The sequence below is a fragment of the Crocodylus porosus genome, unplaced genomic scaffold (assembly GCF_001723895.1).
Source record: "Crocodylus porosus isolate Cpor-Errol unplaced genomic scaffold, CroPor_comp1, whole genome shotgun sequence".
NCBI lineage: Eukaryota > Metazoa > Chordata > Crocodylia > Crocodylidae > Crocodylus > Crocodylus porosus.
Genome location: NW_017728886.1, coordinates 233,927,745 through 233,943,903, shown reverse-complemented (window position 1 = coordinate 233,943,903; position 16,159 = coordinate 233,927,745). Strand labels below are relative to the sequence as shown.

Genomic DNA, 16,159 nt, shown 5'->3' with positions numbered 1-16,159 from the left:
TATTTATTATGCTATTAATGCCTGTACATGTGGTCAGGTTACCATTTAAGATGCAATTAATAGGTTGCATCTTAAATATAAAGTCAACCAGGAGCACAAGATATCATTCTGGATCTTCTCAGCCCCAAGAATAGGGAATATTTAAAACTTTCTTTGGCTAGTAATGGCATGCCAAATTATAGCATATTCTGTCCATCTGTGTGTGTAGGCATAACAATGGGTTGTGCAAATCTACCTGTACCAGCTTTATGTAATTCTGGAATTCTCTTATGCCAGGAGAATCACCAGTGCTTTCTTTAGGGCAGCCTTCTGGCTGCTTTGTAGTGTCAGAGAAGCTAGAAACAGCTGGAAAGGATCTTGAGGGTCTGGGCCAAACATCTATTGCTATGTCCTAAGAAAACTGTATTTGAAACAATGTGTTCTTAATAAATCATAGAAAATTGGGGTTGGAAGGGACCACAGGAGGTCATCTAGTCTAATCCCCTGCTAAAAGCAGGACCATCCCCACCATTTTTGTTGCCCTCTGCTGGACTTTCTCCAGTTTGTCCACATCCTCTCTGACTGGGGGCCCCAAAACTGGACACAATACTCCAGATCTGGCCTCACCACTGCTGAATGGAGGGGAACAATTGCTTCCCTTGATCTGTTGGCAATTCTACCAGTATAACCCAGTATGCTGTTAGCTTTCTTTGTTAAAAAAGGGCACACTGTTGGCTCATATTCAAGCTTATTGTTCACTTTAACCCCCAGGTCCTTTTCTGCCTTGCTACTGCCCAGCCAGTCATTCCCCAGCCTGTACTGGTGCATGGGATTCTTCTGTCTCCTAAGTGCAAGACTTTGCACTTGTTCTTATTGAACCTCATCAGATTTCTTTTGGTCCAATCCTCCAATTCGTTGCAGTCTCTCTGAATCCTAACGCTACCCTCCAGTGTATCCATTACTCCCCCCCAGCTTGGTGTCATCTGAGGGTGCACTCTATACCATCTGCCAGGTCATGGATGAAGATATTGTGCAAAACCGGCCCCAGTACCAACCCCTGGGACACTCCACTTGATACTGGCTGCCAACTAGACATCAAGCCACTGATTACTATCCTCTGAGCCTGAAAATCCAGGACAGTTTTCTATCTACCTTGCAGTCCACTCATCCAACTTATACATCCTTAGCTGGCCTGTGAGAATGTTGTAGGAGACCATATCAAAAGCATTGCTAAAAATCAAGATATACCACTTCCACTGGTCTCCCTATATCCAGAGAGCCAGTCATCTCATCATAGAAGGCAATCAGGCTGGTCAGGCGTGACTTGCCCTTGTTGAATCCATACCAAATGTTCCTAATATGCTTCTCCAAACACTTAGAGATGGATTCCTTGAGGACCTGCTTCATTATTTTTCCAGAGACTGAGGTGAGGCTGATGGGTCTGTAGTTCCCTGGATCCTCCTTTCTCCCTTTCTTAAATATGGGCACTATATTTGCCCTCTTCCAATCATCCAGGACCTTTCCTGATCACCATGAGTTTTCAAAGATGATGGCCAGTGGCTCTCCAGTCACACCAATAAACTCCCTCAGCATCCTTGGATGCATCCCCTGTGGCTCCATGGACTTGAATACTTCCAGCTTTTCTAAATAGTCCCCAACTGTTCTTTCACCACAATTGGCTACTCACACCTTCTCCCCAAACTCTGCTTCAAGGTGCAGTAGTCTGGGAGTTGACCTTGCCTGTGAAGACCGAGGTGCAAAAAGCATTGGGTTCTTGAGCCTCTTCTGCATCCTCTATTACTAGGATGCCTCCCCCATTTAGTAAGGCACACACTTTCCCTGATCTTCCTCTTGTTGCTGACATACCTTCTTGTTATCCTTCACCGCCCTGGCTAGCTGCAACTCCAGTTGTGCTTTGGTCTTCCTAATTTCGTCCCTGCATGCCCAAGCAATACTCTTATACTCCGCCTTAGTCATTTGTCCTATTTTCCACTTATAAGCTTCCTTTTTGTGTTGTAGCTCCAGGAAGAGTTCCCTGTGAAGCCAAGATGCTCTTCTGTTTTACTTGCTAGTCTTCCTGTGCATCAGGATGGTTTGTTCCTGCAATCTCAGTAAGGCTTCTTTAAAGTAGAGCCAGCTCTCCTGGACTCCTCTCCCCTCAGACTGGATACCCAGAGGACCCTGTCCATCAGTTCCCTGAGAGAATTGAAGTCTGCTTTTCTGAAGTCCAGGGTCCTTACTCTGCTGTTCTCCTTCCTTCTTTTCCTCAGGATCCTAAATTCAATCATCCCGTGGTCGCTGCTGCCCAAGTTGCCATCCAGCGCTACATTCCCCACTAAGTCTTCCCTGTTGGTAAGCAGCAGGTCGAGAAGAGCACAGCACCTAGTTGGCCACTCCAGCACTTGCACCAGGAAGTTGTCTTCAACACTCTCCAAAAACTTCCTGGATTGCCAGTGCACCGCTGTATTGCCCTCCCAGTGGGTATCGGTGACTGAAATCCCCCATGGGAACCAGGGTCTGAGACTGGGAAAACATGCATTAGCTGTTTGAGGAAAGCCTCATCCACCACTTCCTCTTGGTCTTGTGGTCTATAGCAAAAACCCTTGTTTCTCTCCCCTCTGACCGTAACCCAGAGACTTTCAACAGGCCTATCTCCATTTCACATTGGAGCTCTGAGCAATCATACCGCTCTTTAATATACAGTGCAACTCCTGCTCTTCTCCCCTGCCCGTGCTTTCTGGGGAGTTTATACTCACCCATGACAGTGATCCAGTCATACGAGCTATCCCGTCACGTCTCAATTTATTCCAGCCACATCATAGTTCCGTGACTGTGCAAGTACTACACAGAAATGCAGCAGAATACATCTAGCAATGCTATCCTTAGGATGATATATTTCAAGAGGGGCCTGTATTCCTGAATGATGGATGTCCCGTGGGAAATTGAAGTTTTCAGGAAACTTAATGAAAAGAGACCTTGATTACCTAATCAAAACCACTTTTTTTCACTAATAGAGCTCCTATAATTAGAGCCTTTTTGTGAATGAATATATAACATTTGATCGATTTTCCTCAAAGACTGGGGACCTTATACACGAAATGCTCAAAATAAAAACAATTCTTTTCTGCTTCACTGAAAAATGCTTTTGCAAACGCACAATATTTTAGGACACTACAAAAGAATCCACTGAAATTGTAGTTCATAACCTGATATACTACCACTTTTCCTAAGCCTACAAAAATATCAGCACACAAGCATCCTCTTTCCTGGTATACAGGGACCCATACTAACTCTCCCATCCAGCTGTGCCATGCATGCAAAATAGCTTTACTAAGGCTTCCTCAGGGTGAATATTCTTCTCCAGCTAGCTCAAATCTAGCCAATCCCCAACCCCCACCCACTGTCCTTTTTATTTTTCTTTCAATCCTGCTAAAAATGAGAGAAGACCTAGGTGACTGGTCTTTAAGACCTTAAATAAGAATTCAGCTATCAAACATCTTTTTAAAGTGGGTCTCAATTCAGAGAAAGAGAAGAATGGAATGTAAAAGGGAACCTCAAAGGAGGAAGAGAGCAGGTGTCAAAGATGGTATGTGCCTGACGAAAGCAGGCTGGGGAGTGCTTTAGAAAAGAGAGCGAGAGAATCTTTTCCCACCCTTTCTTTCTCCTCAGTTTCATATCACATTAAATTAGGATCACACATACTTTTGTCTTTTCTTGCTTGTGGAGGTGCACATGACATCTCCAGAAGCTTGATAAATAATTCTGACAGTTTGAAAATCACAGCAGAATCATCCATTTCTTATATACTTGCTGAGCACACTTTGCATGCCATGTAAGTAACAATTTTATTCTTTTCCCATACTTCATTTCTGGCAAGGTTTCAGCAGCTGCTCTCTCACAGTCTGATAGAGTTAGAGATATACGTTTTAAATCATCTGACAGTTGCAATTTCAAGCTGCTTTAATTTAATACATAAGTTTGGTTTCTAGCAGTTCTTAAGAGAACAGCTTCAGAGATCATGCTAGAATTAAAATGGGTAAATTCAAAATTCTTATCAAAATTGTGATTTTAAGATATAATCATTCAACCTCCATGACTACACACACATGCCTTATACTAGAGGGCTTCCACCTGACTATTTAAGGCATCTATACCTAACCTTGTTGGTTAAAGAGGTACCAACCTTACAGTCATTACTGATCTATTTAGTAGAGTTGGCACCCCATACAGCAAAAAACCTGGACATACAGATTATTATAAACATTACTGCCCATTTTAAAGAAAAGAGAAAGAGAAGAGGAGTGAGAAAAAACTCTAGATATACAAGAAACAAATAAATATAAGACAGACAAATATTAGTAGGAAGGGGCTACATGAAATGAAAAAAGAAAAATATCACCAATGCACAAATGTTAAATGCACTGTTAATTTCTTAATGTTGGAAGAAAAATGTCTCTAACAGAATAAATTGCTGAAAGAAAGGGTAAAGAGTCAACTGCCCATTCTTTAGGTAGGGAAATTTCATTTTTTAGAACCTGAACCTCTTCAAAATTTTGTAACCACCATTTCCTGTGGTCTTACATCTATGGCAGAGGTCTTTCTAGCAAATTGCACTGAAAATCAAAGAAAAAGAGTTCAAATCTAGGGCCATGCAATTCTACTGATGGTCCATATCTCTACTCATGCAACTCCCTAAATCTTCCAACCAGAAGCCAATTTTACCCAGTTGAGTACAACACAAAGCCTAAAAAAGCTTATCTTTGTCCCCGTTCATTTTCAGTAGCTTTTCACATTTTAAAAAGTGCATATGAATAAGTGCACATGCATGAGTTCCACGTGGTCAAATCAAAGATTTATACAACTCCTTATTAGCAGCAACTCCCATTTGTATCAGTGCATCAGGTATTTCACACCTGCAACTGCAAAGTATGCAAAATATGCACATATTTAAAGATTTAGGCCTGAAATTAGAACCAAATGTTTTGTCACATATGTCATGTTCTGTCAAATATAAGGACAGATAGAAAAGAACACATTTAAAAAGGTTTTGTTTTAAAAAAAAATTAATACTGATTTGCTATAGAGTTCTGCTCCTTTAAAGAACACTTTCCCTTTTACAATTTGGAAGTACTGAACAAAGCAGAAATTAACTAAGCAAAAATCAGTACTTTACCTTTGAAAAGAACAACTGCTTGTAGTTTAAAAAGGAAAAAAATAGTAGTTTGACTAAGTGTTCCATCTCCTAAGAGAATCAAGGCTATCATGTTTTATTTATTAGTGTCAAACTCTGTGCCATGAAATTAATTTACAATGAAATTAAATACCTGATTAATCACAAAAGGAATGGGATTTACGCTAAACTAGTAAAATAAATTACATGATTAAAGAGAATGATTTCTAATATAAATTAATCCTAACAAGCAAGTCTTCTTTCTTGCTGCATTAATGCCCTTTTTGCTAAATAATTAAAAGCATCACGTCTCAACATCCACTATTAATTTAAATGGAGCAGTTTTACTGCAGAAGAATTGGTACAATTTTGGAGATCCAAGGAAACAGCTTTTGTTTGTGTTTGTTATTAACATACTTTGTAATTTATTGTCATTTTTGCTATAGTTTTTGGTTAAAAATAAGTTACACAATAAGACTACCAGGTCTGTCTGTACAATTCTACCCATTCTGACACCTTTAGATTTTGAACATTTTTTCCCCCAAAAGCTTTCTGGTGTAACCATTTCAAACAAATGAAAGTTCTTCCAAACTTTTTCCAAAAAATAACAAAGGTCGAAGATCATGATTAACCAAAGAACTCAGTACAGGAAAGGCATAAGTCTAGAGATGAATACTTAAAATTCAGATTAAGAGTTATGTCCAGGAAAGATGTACACATTTGTATAAATCTGTAATTGCAACATACTAACTCTGCATTTGCACCTACAAGAGAATGTTTGTATATGCAACTAGTTGTCTAGGATGAATATCTGTATATTTTTTGCAAGTGTATTTCAGAATATAAATTTTGAAGTTCTGACTCACTGGACACATCTACACAACATGCTGACTGTGCAGTAGCTTGTTACTGTGATGCATGGGATGAAGTATGATGCAATGCTACTGTGCGGTAGTAATCATCTACTGTGCAGTCAGCATCACCTAAAAGCCATTTGGCAATGCTACTGTGCAGTAACTCCAATTACTGTGCAATTGTAGTAATAACTATGCAGTCAGTGCCTTGTGTAGATGCGGTAAGTAGTTACTCCTATCCTTAATCCCCCCCCTCCAAAACACTTTCAAAGAACTATTAAAAATCTATACTTGACAGTTAACTCATCAACAACAGCAAACGTGCATCTGTCCAAGTTTTTTTTTCCTGAATTACCTTCTTCTACTTGCCCCCTATTCTCAGAATCTCTCCCATCGTTAGTTTTCCCTCAGATCAAACATGTTTCCTATTCATGAACGTTACATGCCTCCTGAGGCTGGGGGGGACACAGTGACTGCCTGCAGGTGGCAGTGGTGTTGGCAGCAGAAACATGTTGCCAGCGTGCAGGGAGCTCCCGCAGGTGGCTGCAGCAGTGTCAGTGGTGAGGAAGGCAGGGGTGGCAAGCGCTGACCAGCAATCCCACGGGGTGCACGTGCACCCCCTATGCATTGCCAATGTTCCTACTTATCTTCTCTGAACAAATAAAGTCACAATTGCTATGTGACTCTGGGTTCTATGTTAAAGGCCCCGTGTACCTCACCCAATTTTTTTAACACTGGTTTCTATCTGAGAGAACAATGAAGATCAAAAATTAAAGCAAGCAGGCTTAGTGCGAGGGAGGGACTGGCTTCTCCCAGAAGTCCCAGTTATAGGGAGTCCAATTTTGCCAGGCTCAAGTGGATGAACATATATGAAGACAAGGTCCCCGTACCGAAAAGCACCAAATGTCAGCAGGTACTTCAATGGAATGCGGAAAGGAAAAAAGCTACTAGCATTTTATGTACATTTATGTATATTTTAATAAATGCATCACTTAAAGGCAATTCTAATTATATAAAAATACCAAAAGATATCATAGCTGTCCAAAGCACCATTAACTCTGATTTCTTATGGATATAACAGTAACCATGATCTTGAGGAAAGATATGAAGGTGGAAAAGGTAGTGGCCTGTTATCACTCCGTTTCTTAAAATTTTCTTTTGAACATCCTCGTTTGTAAACTTCACTTATGATCCAATATGAATATGTGTGTTAAATAAAGACAATACTTTCTTCAAAAATTCCTGTTTTGTTCATTAAAAAGGATGTATTCAGCCTGGAGTTCCTGTCAAGTGCCCCTAAAGTTTTTTTGATCAACACCTCATTACCGAAATTATAGTCGCGAATATACAGCATTTGAAATAATTTCAGTCACAGATACATTAACTGCATTATAATAAATATCATAACATAGACTGTAACTTAAAAATTACTTACAGAACAAAAGTTCACATATATCAAAGAAATATATATGATCAGATAATAAATAAAATTCTGTTGTAAGTGCTTCTCCTTCAGCCAGGCTTGGGTTGAAACAGTCTGAAACAGTTTTAATAGTAGCAACAAAGCACAGGTAAAATAGAAAATTAAATGTTATAGAATTAAAATTCTGATTATTTTTAATTAAAGAAATTGTACATTAAATAAAAAAATTTCTAGAAAAGTTTTAGGTTGCAAGGGTGGTTCACTGTATTTGCACAGTTGATCTGCTAAAGTGTGTGTGTGCGCAGCAAGCACATGTGCACTATAGAGTGAAGCTAGAAGGCAATTAGGGACAGAACATACCTGTTACAGTTTTTGTTTTGACAGGGCTGCTGGCATACTCAGAGGCTTGATTTGACTGTTGTTTTGCCATAGGTGCACTTCCAACTGACACCTCATCCTCTTTTTTCCTCGTTACTGGCAAACCCAGAGGAACAGTTCCTACAGGCTGCTAGAAGGAGGGAAAAAAAAATTATGTAGTAACTAATTCAGAGAAAATTAGGATATGTAATAAAACATGACACCACCATAGAAGCTGCTTCATTAAATGTTGATTTCCCCTAGGAAAAGTCTCGAATTAGTAATTAGAGCACATATATTGTGAAAGCAAATTTATATATTGAATACCTTCAGTAAGTATCAAATAGATTGTAATTTTTAAGTGTTTTTCTACCCAGATCTGTATATGCAGTTCTTGATATTCCTACTAATCGATATACTCAAGTGCTCAATCTCTGACCTGCAGGCAAGAGCTGGCCCACAGCCCCATGTCATCCAGCCCATAGCCCCATGCCATCTGGCCCATGGGGCTCCCCGTGACTTCAGAGAAGAGTGACACTGCACCCATACTGCCAAATCTCTGGACCCATTGGGAACCTAGGGCTCTGTGTGTTGGATCCAGTGACTGATCTCAGCCTGCAGGCCTGAGTGGGGACAGTACTGCACCTGCAGGACACAGTCCCAGTACAGGGGGGGTGCAAAAGAGGGCAATGCTAGGCAACCTGGGAGCCAATCCTGGCAAGCTGGGACAGGATGTGGTCATGTTGGGCCCTAACACCCAATCTCCGAGAGGGCAGGAGGAGGCCGTTCCAGGGCCCTGGGAACCAATCCTGGAGAGGTTGGTGCCAGGCCCCTGGGGCCCCAATCCTGGCACACGGGCAGTGGGAGTGGGTGATGCCAGGCCAGCAGAACCTAATTCTGGTGCTCTGGGGGCAGCAGCAGGCCCCTGGGATCCACTCCTACTACACAGGGCAGGGAGGGGGTGGTACCCAGCCCAAGGCCAGATCTGGCCCAAAGATGGCCTGTGGGGTGAAAAGGCTGAGCATCACTGCTACATATTGTTTAAAATTCTTTTTATTAAGTGGGCAAGGAATGCTCAAAATTGAATCTAACCAATTACCAAAGGATATCTGTGAAATCTTATTTCAGGGTTTCACAGACATTAGGGATGGAAGGGACCTTGGAAGATCATCGAGTACAGCCCCCTGCCCCAGGGGCAGGAAGTCAGCTGGGGTCATAGGATCCCAGCAAGATAAACATCCAATTTTTTCTTGAAGGCATTAAGAGTAGGTGCCTGAACCACCTCCGATGGCAGGCTATTCCAGACCTTGGGGGCTCGGACAGTAAAGAAATTCTTCCTAACGTCCAGCCTGAAACGGTCTTGCAGGAGTTTATAATCATTCGACCTCGTCATCCCTTGGGGTGCTCTGGTGAACAAATGTTCCCCAGATACTGGTGAACACCTCGATAACCTTATAGGAGGCCATCAGATTGCCCCTGAGCCTGCACTTTTCCAGGCTGAAGAGTCCCATAGATCTCAGCCTGTCATCATTTTTTCCTGACCTCTGATCATGCACGTGGCTCTCCTCTGGACTCTTTTAAGCTTCTCCACATCCTTTTTGAGTTGTGGAGCCGAAAACAGGACACAGTACTCCAGCTGCAGCCTCACCAAGGCGAAGTACAAGGGGACAATGACGTCCTGTGATTTACCTGAGAAGCAGCTATGGGTGCAAGACAGCGCTTTGCTCGCCTTACTAGCCACAGCATCATATTGAGGGCTCATGTTCACCTTGTGGTCAATCATGACCCCCAAAGACCCTTTCATCTGTAGTGCTAGCCAGCTTTTTCCTAGGTGTCAGTTGTCAGCTGTCCCTTCTGATTTAGCAGGGGTCCAATGTTGCCCTTACTTTTCCTCCAGCTCCCCACATATCTAGAAATGACTTTTTATTATCCCTGATACTTGTAGCTAGTTGGAGCTCAGTCTCAGCCTTGGTTTTTCTTGTTCGTTCCCTGCGGGTCCAGACCAGTGCAGAGTATTCCTCCTTGGAGGTGGATCCACTCCTCCACCCTTTGTAGGTCTCTCTTTTTAGACACAGGAGGTCCGCTAGTTTCCTGCAGAGCCAAGGGGGCTGCTGTGCCCTTTTGCTGCCTTCTGCTTGAGATGGGATAGACTTTGCTTGTGCTTCCAGGATCGCTCCTTTGAGGAACAACTACTCTTCCTGAACTCCCCTCCCTCTGGGGTCATGGTCCCTTAGGGCCTCACTGACAAGCCTGCTGAGCTTGTCATAGTCAGCTTTTCTGAAGTGGAGGATTTCTGTATTGCTGACCGTCTTGCCAACTTTGCGGCAGATGGTGAAGGTGATCAGCTTGCGGTCACTGTCACCCAGCTTCCCATTGATTGCTAGGTCACCGATTAGGTCTTCCCGATTGCCAGTACCAGGTCGAGCAGCACTTTGCCTCTCGTTGGCCTGTAGACCTCTCGTGTCAGAGGTCATCCACACGAGAGGAAGCTTTGTGACCGTTCGGATTTAGCTGAATGCTCTTCCCGTGAGATGTCTGGGTAGTTGAAAGTCTCCCATGACAACCATGGACCTGGAGAATGTGGCTTCAGCCAATTCCCTGGTGAACTCCTGGTCAAGCTTTTGACTTTGGGTGGGAGGTCTGTAGTAGACTCCCACCATCATGTCCCCTGTGCCATATTCCCCACAGATTTTAACCCAGAGGGTCTCTAGCCATCCACTCTGGTTGCCAATGTCAGCTAGCAGGGATGCATAGTTCTCCTTGTCATAAAGAGCTGAGGTTAACTGAGTTTTCCAGGAACAAAAAGATTTTATCAAGAATCATGAATTCTAAGGTATCTTAAATAATAATAAATTGTACAGCACTCTACATCTGCAAAATAATCCACAGATCAATGAAAACACAAAATGGGATGAAATAATCATTGTTATTATTTATACAAGGCTATATGTGCATTTAGTGCTTTACAGAAAAGAACTTTAGTTGAAGTGCCTCCACTGCCATTTTTAAGAGCGTAGATGTTGATACAGAAGATGCTGCAGCGCTTTACTCAGAGTGGTTCTTGGAGCTGCTCTAATTAAAGTGCTGCCCTTCCACCCCCAGAGTACATGGGGAAGTGCCCACAATGTCTGGTGCACAGAAGCTGGTGCTTATGGATCACTGATACAATGCTGATAACACTAGCTTTAGCAAGGATGCTGGCATTTGTGAAATGATCTTCCCACTTGACGTGAAGGATTTTTCAGAGGTATTGTTGATGATACCTCTCCAGGCTCTTGAGATGATGATAGGTCACCCATGTTTTACATCCATAGAGGAGAGTGGGGATAATGACTGCATTGTAGACCTGGATCTTGTCATCTTTCCAGACAGCATAATCAATAAAGACATGCTGAACATATTTATCAAAGGAAGTACTTCTGCTCCTGTGCTGGATGTCTCATCCATGTTTCTCTGAGAGAGATGGCTACCAAGATAGGGAAAGTGCTCAACTAACTTTAGGGTCTTTCCTCTATGGTAATTTGGGAAGAGGGGGTCATATTCATGGCCCAGAGCAGGCTGATAGAGCGCTTTCTCTCCTCAATGTTAAGAGAGAGGCTCAGAGTTTGGTAGGCTTCTGCAAAGAGATCAAGCAGAGCTTGGAGGTTTCCCTCAGTGTGCACAAGGATTATTAGGTAAACAGTAGGTACACCTGATATGACAATAGTTGCCAACATATGACAGTCAGTAGGAGAAAACTACTATGTACTCTCACTGTTGATTTTACTGAAGATTATTATTTAAAGATGACAACAATTTCTCAGAAGATCAGGCAGGAAGATTACATGCTTTTTAATCAATTATTTTATTGTTTAAATTTGTTGGGATTGAAGTGATAATGTAATTCATATACTTGGGAAGTGAGAAACCTCACACGTTGCAGAAGAAATCATTGTGGGGAAACAGTTCGTGTGAGGCAGAGCAATATGCTTATAAATCTTCCCCAATGGAAAACAGATCACTACATTAACCAGTGCACAAAAAAGAAAAAAAAAAATCATCCAAGGAGAGAGACTCCAAAATACCTTTAACAGAGCTCAGAAAGTCCACTAGGAAAATAAAATTAGTGCAAGAAAAACAAACTGTCCATCAGAAAAATCAGCATCTAACTAAGAAAATAGTATGCTTTAACCGTAACCCAAGAAAACCAATCTAGCTACCTTCACTATGTACTGGATAAATGAAGCATCTTAAGATACATGCACCTCAATCAGAGCTGTTTGAAAAAAGAAAAAAAAACCCTAAAAATCCATTCTGGGCAAACATAAGAATATACCATTTGGCTCCACATAGTAATGCTAAATGAACTTCCAAGCAGCACGATAAAATAATTTTCAGGAACAAAACCAGGACGAAGTTTGTTAAGTACATAATTGTCAGACACTATTTAATAACACTGCACTTTTAAAATTTAGCAGCTTATGTTAATATGACTTCTTCACTGGCAAAAAAAATTTGCAGCTTTCCTACCAACTCTGGAGAGCCCCATTCCTGCCATGATATGGCATTTCTAGATGTGACATGGCAATAGGGCTAGCACGCCAAATTCAAGGGATGGCTTCAAAAGACTAGAGGTTTTAAGAGATAATGAAATCAGCATGATGGAAAAATATTGTTTAAAGAGACAATATCTAGTTCTGAGCCACTATATAACTGGATCAGCAACATTTTATTATATGTTAAACCATAAGACACGCAGGGGAAAAAAAGACTATCACAGCCAGACAAAGCTGGAAAAGATTATGACCAAGTATTGAGTGTATGAGTGCTGATCTGGACAATGAAACAGCTGTTTCATCTTTGCTTACTGAAATCAAGCCTGATGTTGCTGTTGATGACGCCCAATACAATCTTGTCAGTTTTTTGGCAAAAACTCGATGGTTAAAAGTATGCAGTAGATGAAAGATCAATGTTGAACTGGATGGAAAAGGATCATCAAGATTTGGGCTTTAGCCACAAACTGACGAGGAAATTGTGGCTTGGGAAATAGCAGATGACAATAGTACCACAGCTGTGGCAAAAGATGATGAATGTGATGGGAAAAGAGATGCTACGGTCAAGTGTTATCATCAGCATTTCATCACAACATCAAAAAAATACATATAAACTTTACTGCATATTTCTTAAAACACTTAATTGAGAACCAAGCCTTTTGGTTACTAACAATGTATTGTAAGGATAAGGATACAGAACATCTAATGTAGCTATGAAACAAATTATAGCCTTTGTATTCTATTGAACAACACAGAAACAAAAGGGAGTTTACTGCAACAAAGGAGACAGTAGGCTAGCATTTGTGTTGCAGAGGAAAATAAAACAAATTCCACACCAATTCATCTACTGATCTTGAAGAAATTAAAAGATGAATCTGGAAATGAATCAATCCTCAGGGGGACTTAAATTTTTAATTATGCTCAGTACGCCATGTTGCAAAAATGTTTAAAGTTTTAATGAATAAGAGCCATACTGATTTAATTAAAATTATTTACACTTTAATGGTAAAACCTCTACGGCTCCCTTCTATCTCTCCCTCCTTCTGCTTGCAGTAAACATTCCTTCCTTTTGATGACTGACATATTAAGTAATTTCTCCTGTACTTCCCTGGGTTGCAGATTCCCCAGAGAGTACTTTCTTGGACCCTCCCCACTGCCCTCCTGCTCCCCCCCCCCCCAAATCCTTATACAGTTTGTTCTTAGTATCTCCTGAAGTCAGTCCAGGCATAGATTCCAGAATGGGTGAGCCCCTGGCTCCTTGAACACTCCTTGGAATAGACCTTTTGGTTTTCCATCTGGTTATCCCTAGGCCTCCCTCAGGCCCCTAAAACAAGTTACATTTACAAAGTGATTAACAGGTTAGTAACCCACCCACACATTTAAGTCAATATAAGGCTTGATAATACAGTGAAAAAAAATAAATACAACTATTCCATATGTAATGTGTAACAACTCTGTGCTTATCTCTATCACTCCTTAAATTGTACATGTGACCAGTTGGGGCTGGCCCATGACAGATCCTGACACTCAGCTGAGTGTCAGGGTCAAGCAAGGTCCCTAGAACTCTAGAGTCTAGGATGCAGCTGTCCTGGCAGCCCACTCTTGGGGTCCCCATGAGCCAGGACACATAAAAATCCTGTGTGCTCTTCAGCTGGGCATCACATGCATTTTACAGGTCGCTTTACACCACAACCTACAACACGACATGTACTGCCCCACTGCAAAGCACATGATTGTGACAGGCGGCCATTTCAGGGCTGGGTCTCAATGTCAGCTCGCTCACCTGTTTAGGGCAGTCTGCCCCGATGACTTGCTGTTATAGCACTAAATGTTAAAATGCAGGAGGCTGCCCATTCAGTGCCCTGATTTCTAAGGCATTATACATTGCCTCCCCTATACCATGTCCCTTCCTTCGCACATGGCATCCAGATTACCATCCGAGCCCCACCTTTGGCCACCTTCTTTGGGGTCCATGCCCCTTGCATACACACTGTGCTCCTAGCGTCTGGGCTACTTGCCTCTCACTAGGCTCTATGTCCTTTCCAGACTCTGGGCTCCTTGCCCCACTCAGGACCCCCTTGTTCCTGCCAACTTCTTTGCTGGGTTACCCACCCCGCTGGGGCTATAGGACAGCCCATACTCACTTTTCACTAGGGAAGCAACTGGTGTGGCATTTCCTGGGGACCACCCCGCCACAGGTGCTCTGCCACAGTGAGGTTTTTATAGTTTCCAACTCAGGAGGGGAACTGCAAAAATTCCAGCTGAGGTTTTGGCCATCAGCTGATTATTGGCTGTGGCTGGGGACCTGACTAAGCCAGTTTCAGATCCTGGCTTGGTCCCAAGCTCCATATGGCAATGAGGTTATTGCTGGCACCCAGGTTTCATATTGCTGTTGCAGGAGGAGCCCAGGATCACTGACAAGGCATGTATGGCATAGCAAAAGGCACAATTGTTGGGATCACGGTTTAGATCCCATTGCACCTTAAGCTAAAAATCTGTCAGGAGCCTCAGAGGGCTACCTTCTGGTTCAACTTCTGATGAGGAAATGCACCCAGAGTCAAGAGCAGCAAAGCGACCAGCTCTTCTTAAAAATAAAAAGCCCATATTATATTGCCAGAAAAACAACAAACAGAGTCCTTCTGCTTGAAGCCCAAGCAGTTTTTGTCAGGGAAAACATTCCCAGCTGTTCTCTCTTGAGCCTCTCAGGCTGCTCTTGTCCCGTCTGTCTCTAGGCTCTTCCATTTCAGGACCTTCTCTCAAGTGCACCATCTTTCTCTCCCAGGTACCAAAAAATAGCAGGGAACCACTTCAGATGCTTGTTGGGAGCCCACTTGAGGTATCAAAATGGAAAGACAGAGGCCCTAATTATACTAAAGACTGCTAAACTACCGCACAAGCGCACTCCATGCAAGATGCCCCACTCTCAACTGATGGAAGCAATCAGGTGAATATTAAGAAACACTGTATAAATCCCTTTGATAAAGCTTTTCCACCATATCCAGAATGAGGATCACTGCATCAGTTTTATCCAGAAGAGAAAATGCCAACCGACTCCCAACAGAACTTTCCGAATCTCACAAAGAGAAAAAAGCCAGATACCCCACGAAGTCAATCAGACACCATATTATTAAACTAACTAGTATAGAAGGGCTTAGATACTACAAAAAATTATATTTACCTCAAAAAATAATGACAACTATCTAAAAAGTAGAGACCAATGGTATAGTGCTTTTCTCATTGCCTTACATATAGACTAAGTGTTATTTGGTATTAATTCCTCTCATTTCCTGGTCCCTTACAGTAAAGTAGCAAACTCCACAATGTAAATTTAATATCCTTGCCCAAAAACTATGCTTCCAACTTTGAAAATCATTACTCATATTATGACTTCTCTTTGCCTATTGAGTTCTCATCACAATTGAATACAGAAAATGTTAAAAATATTGTAATATTGATACTGTAATTAATATTTCCTTTCTTACCAATGAATTCAGTAATCTCAAGCCTGCAACACTGAAGTTTTAAGAATGTTATCTATGATGATTGGTAACATCTACAAGGATAGTTACACTTTTAAGGCTGAATCATTCTTCTTAAAACATGAAGAAATCAGCATGTAATAAACATCATCAACAATTTAAATAATCAAACTGAGAATTTGAACATGGCTTTAAAAATCAAAATAAATAACCTAGTACTTTAGGACTATATTATAAAGCAGATTTAGAGGTTTATTGTCTATCTAAACATCACACTCCTCTAATACCATAACAAGAATAGGTTAAAACAAATCCTAACACTTTTAGCAATGGCAAGAAATCAGAAGAAAAAACATGTTCTCTAT

At 41.6% G+C, this 16,159-nt stretch overlaps 1 protein-coding gene across 1 annotated transcript in view; it reads right to left on the bottom strand.

Annotated features, from left to right (window-relative positions):
* Nucleotides 1–16,159, bottom strand: part of VPS13B (vacuolar protein sorting 13 homolog B) — an 869,608-nt gene that overhangs the window by 423,700 nt on the left and 429,749 nt on the right. The window contains exon 20 of the mRNA XM_019545488.1: nt 7,787–7,934. Coding sequence (XP_019401033.1) covers nt 7,787–7,934 — 148 coding nt within the window. The remainder of the gene's footprint in view (nt 1–7,786; nt 7,935–16,159) is intronic.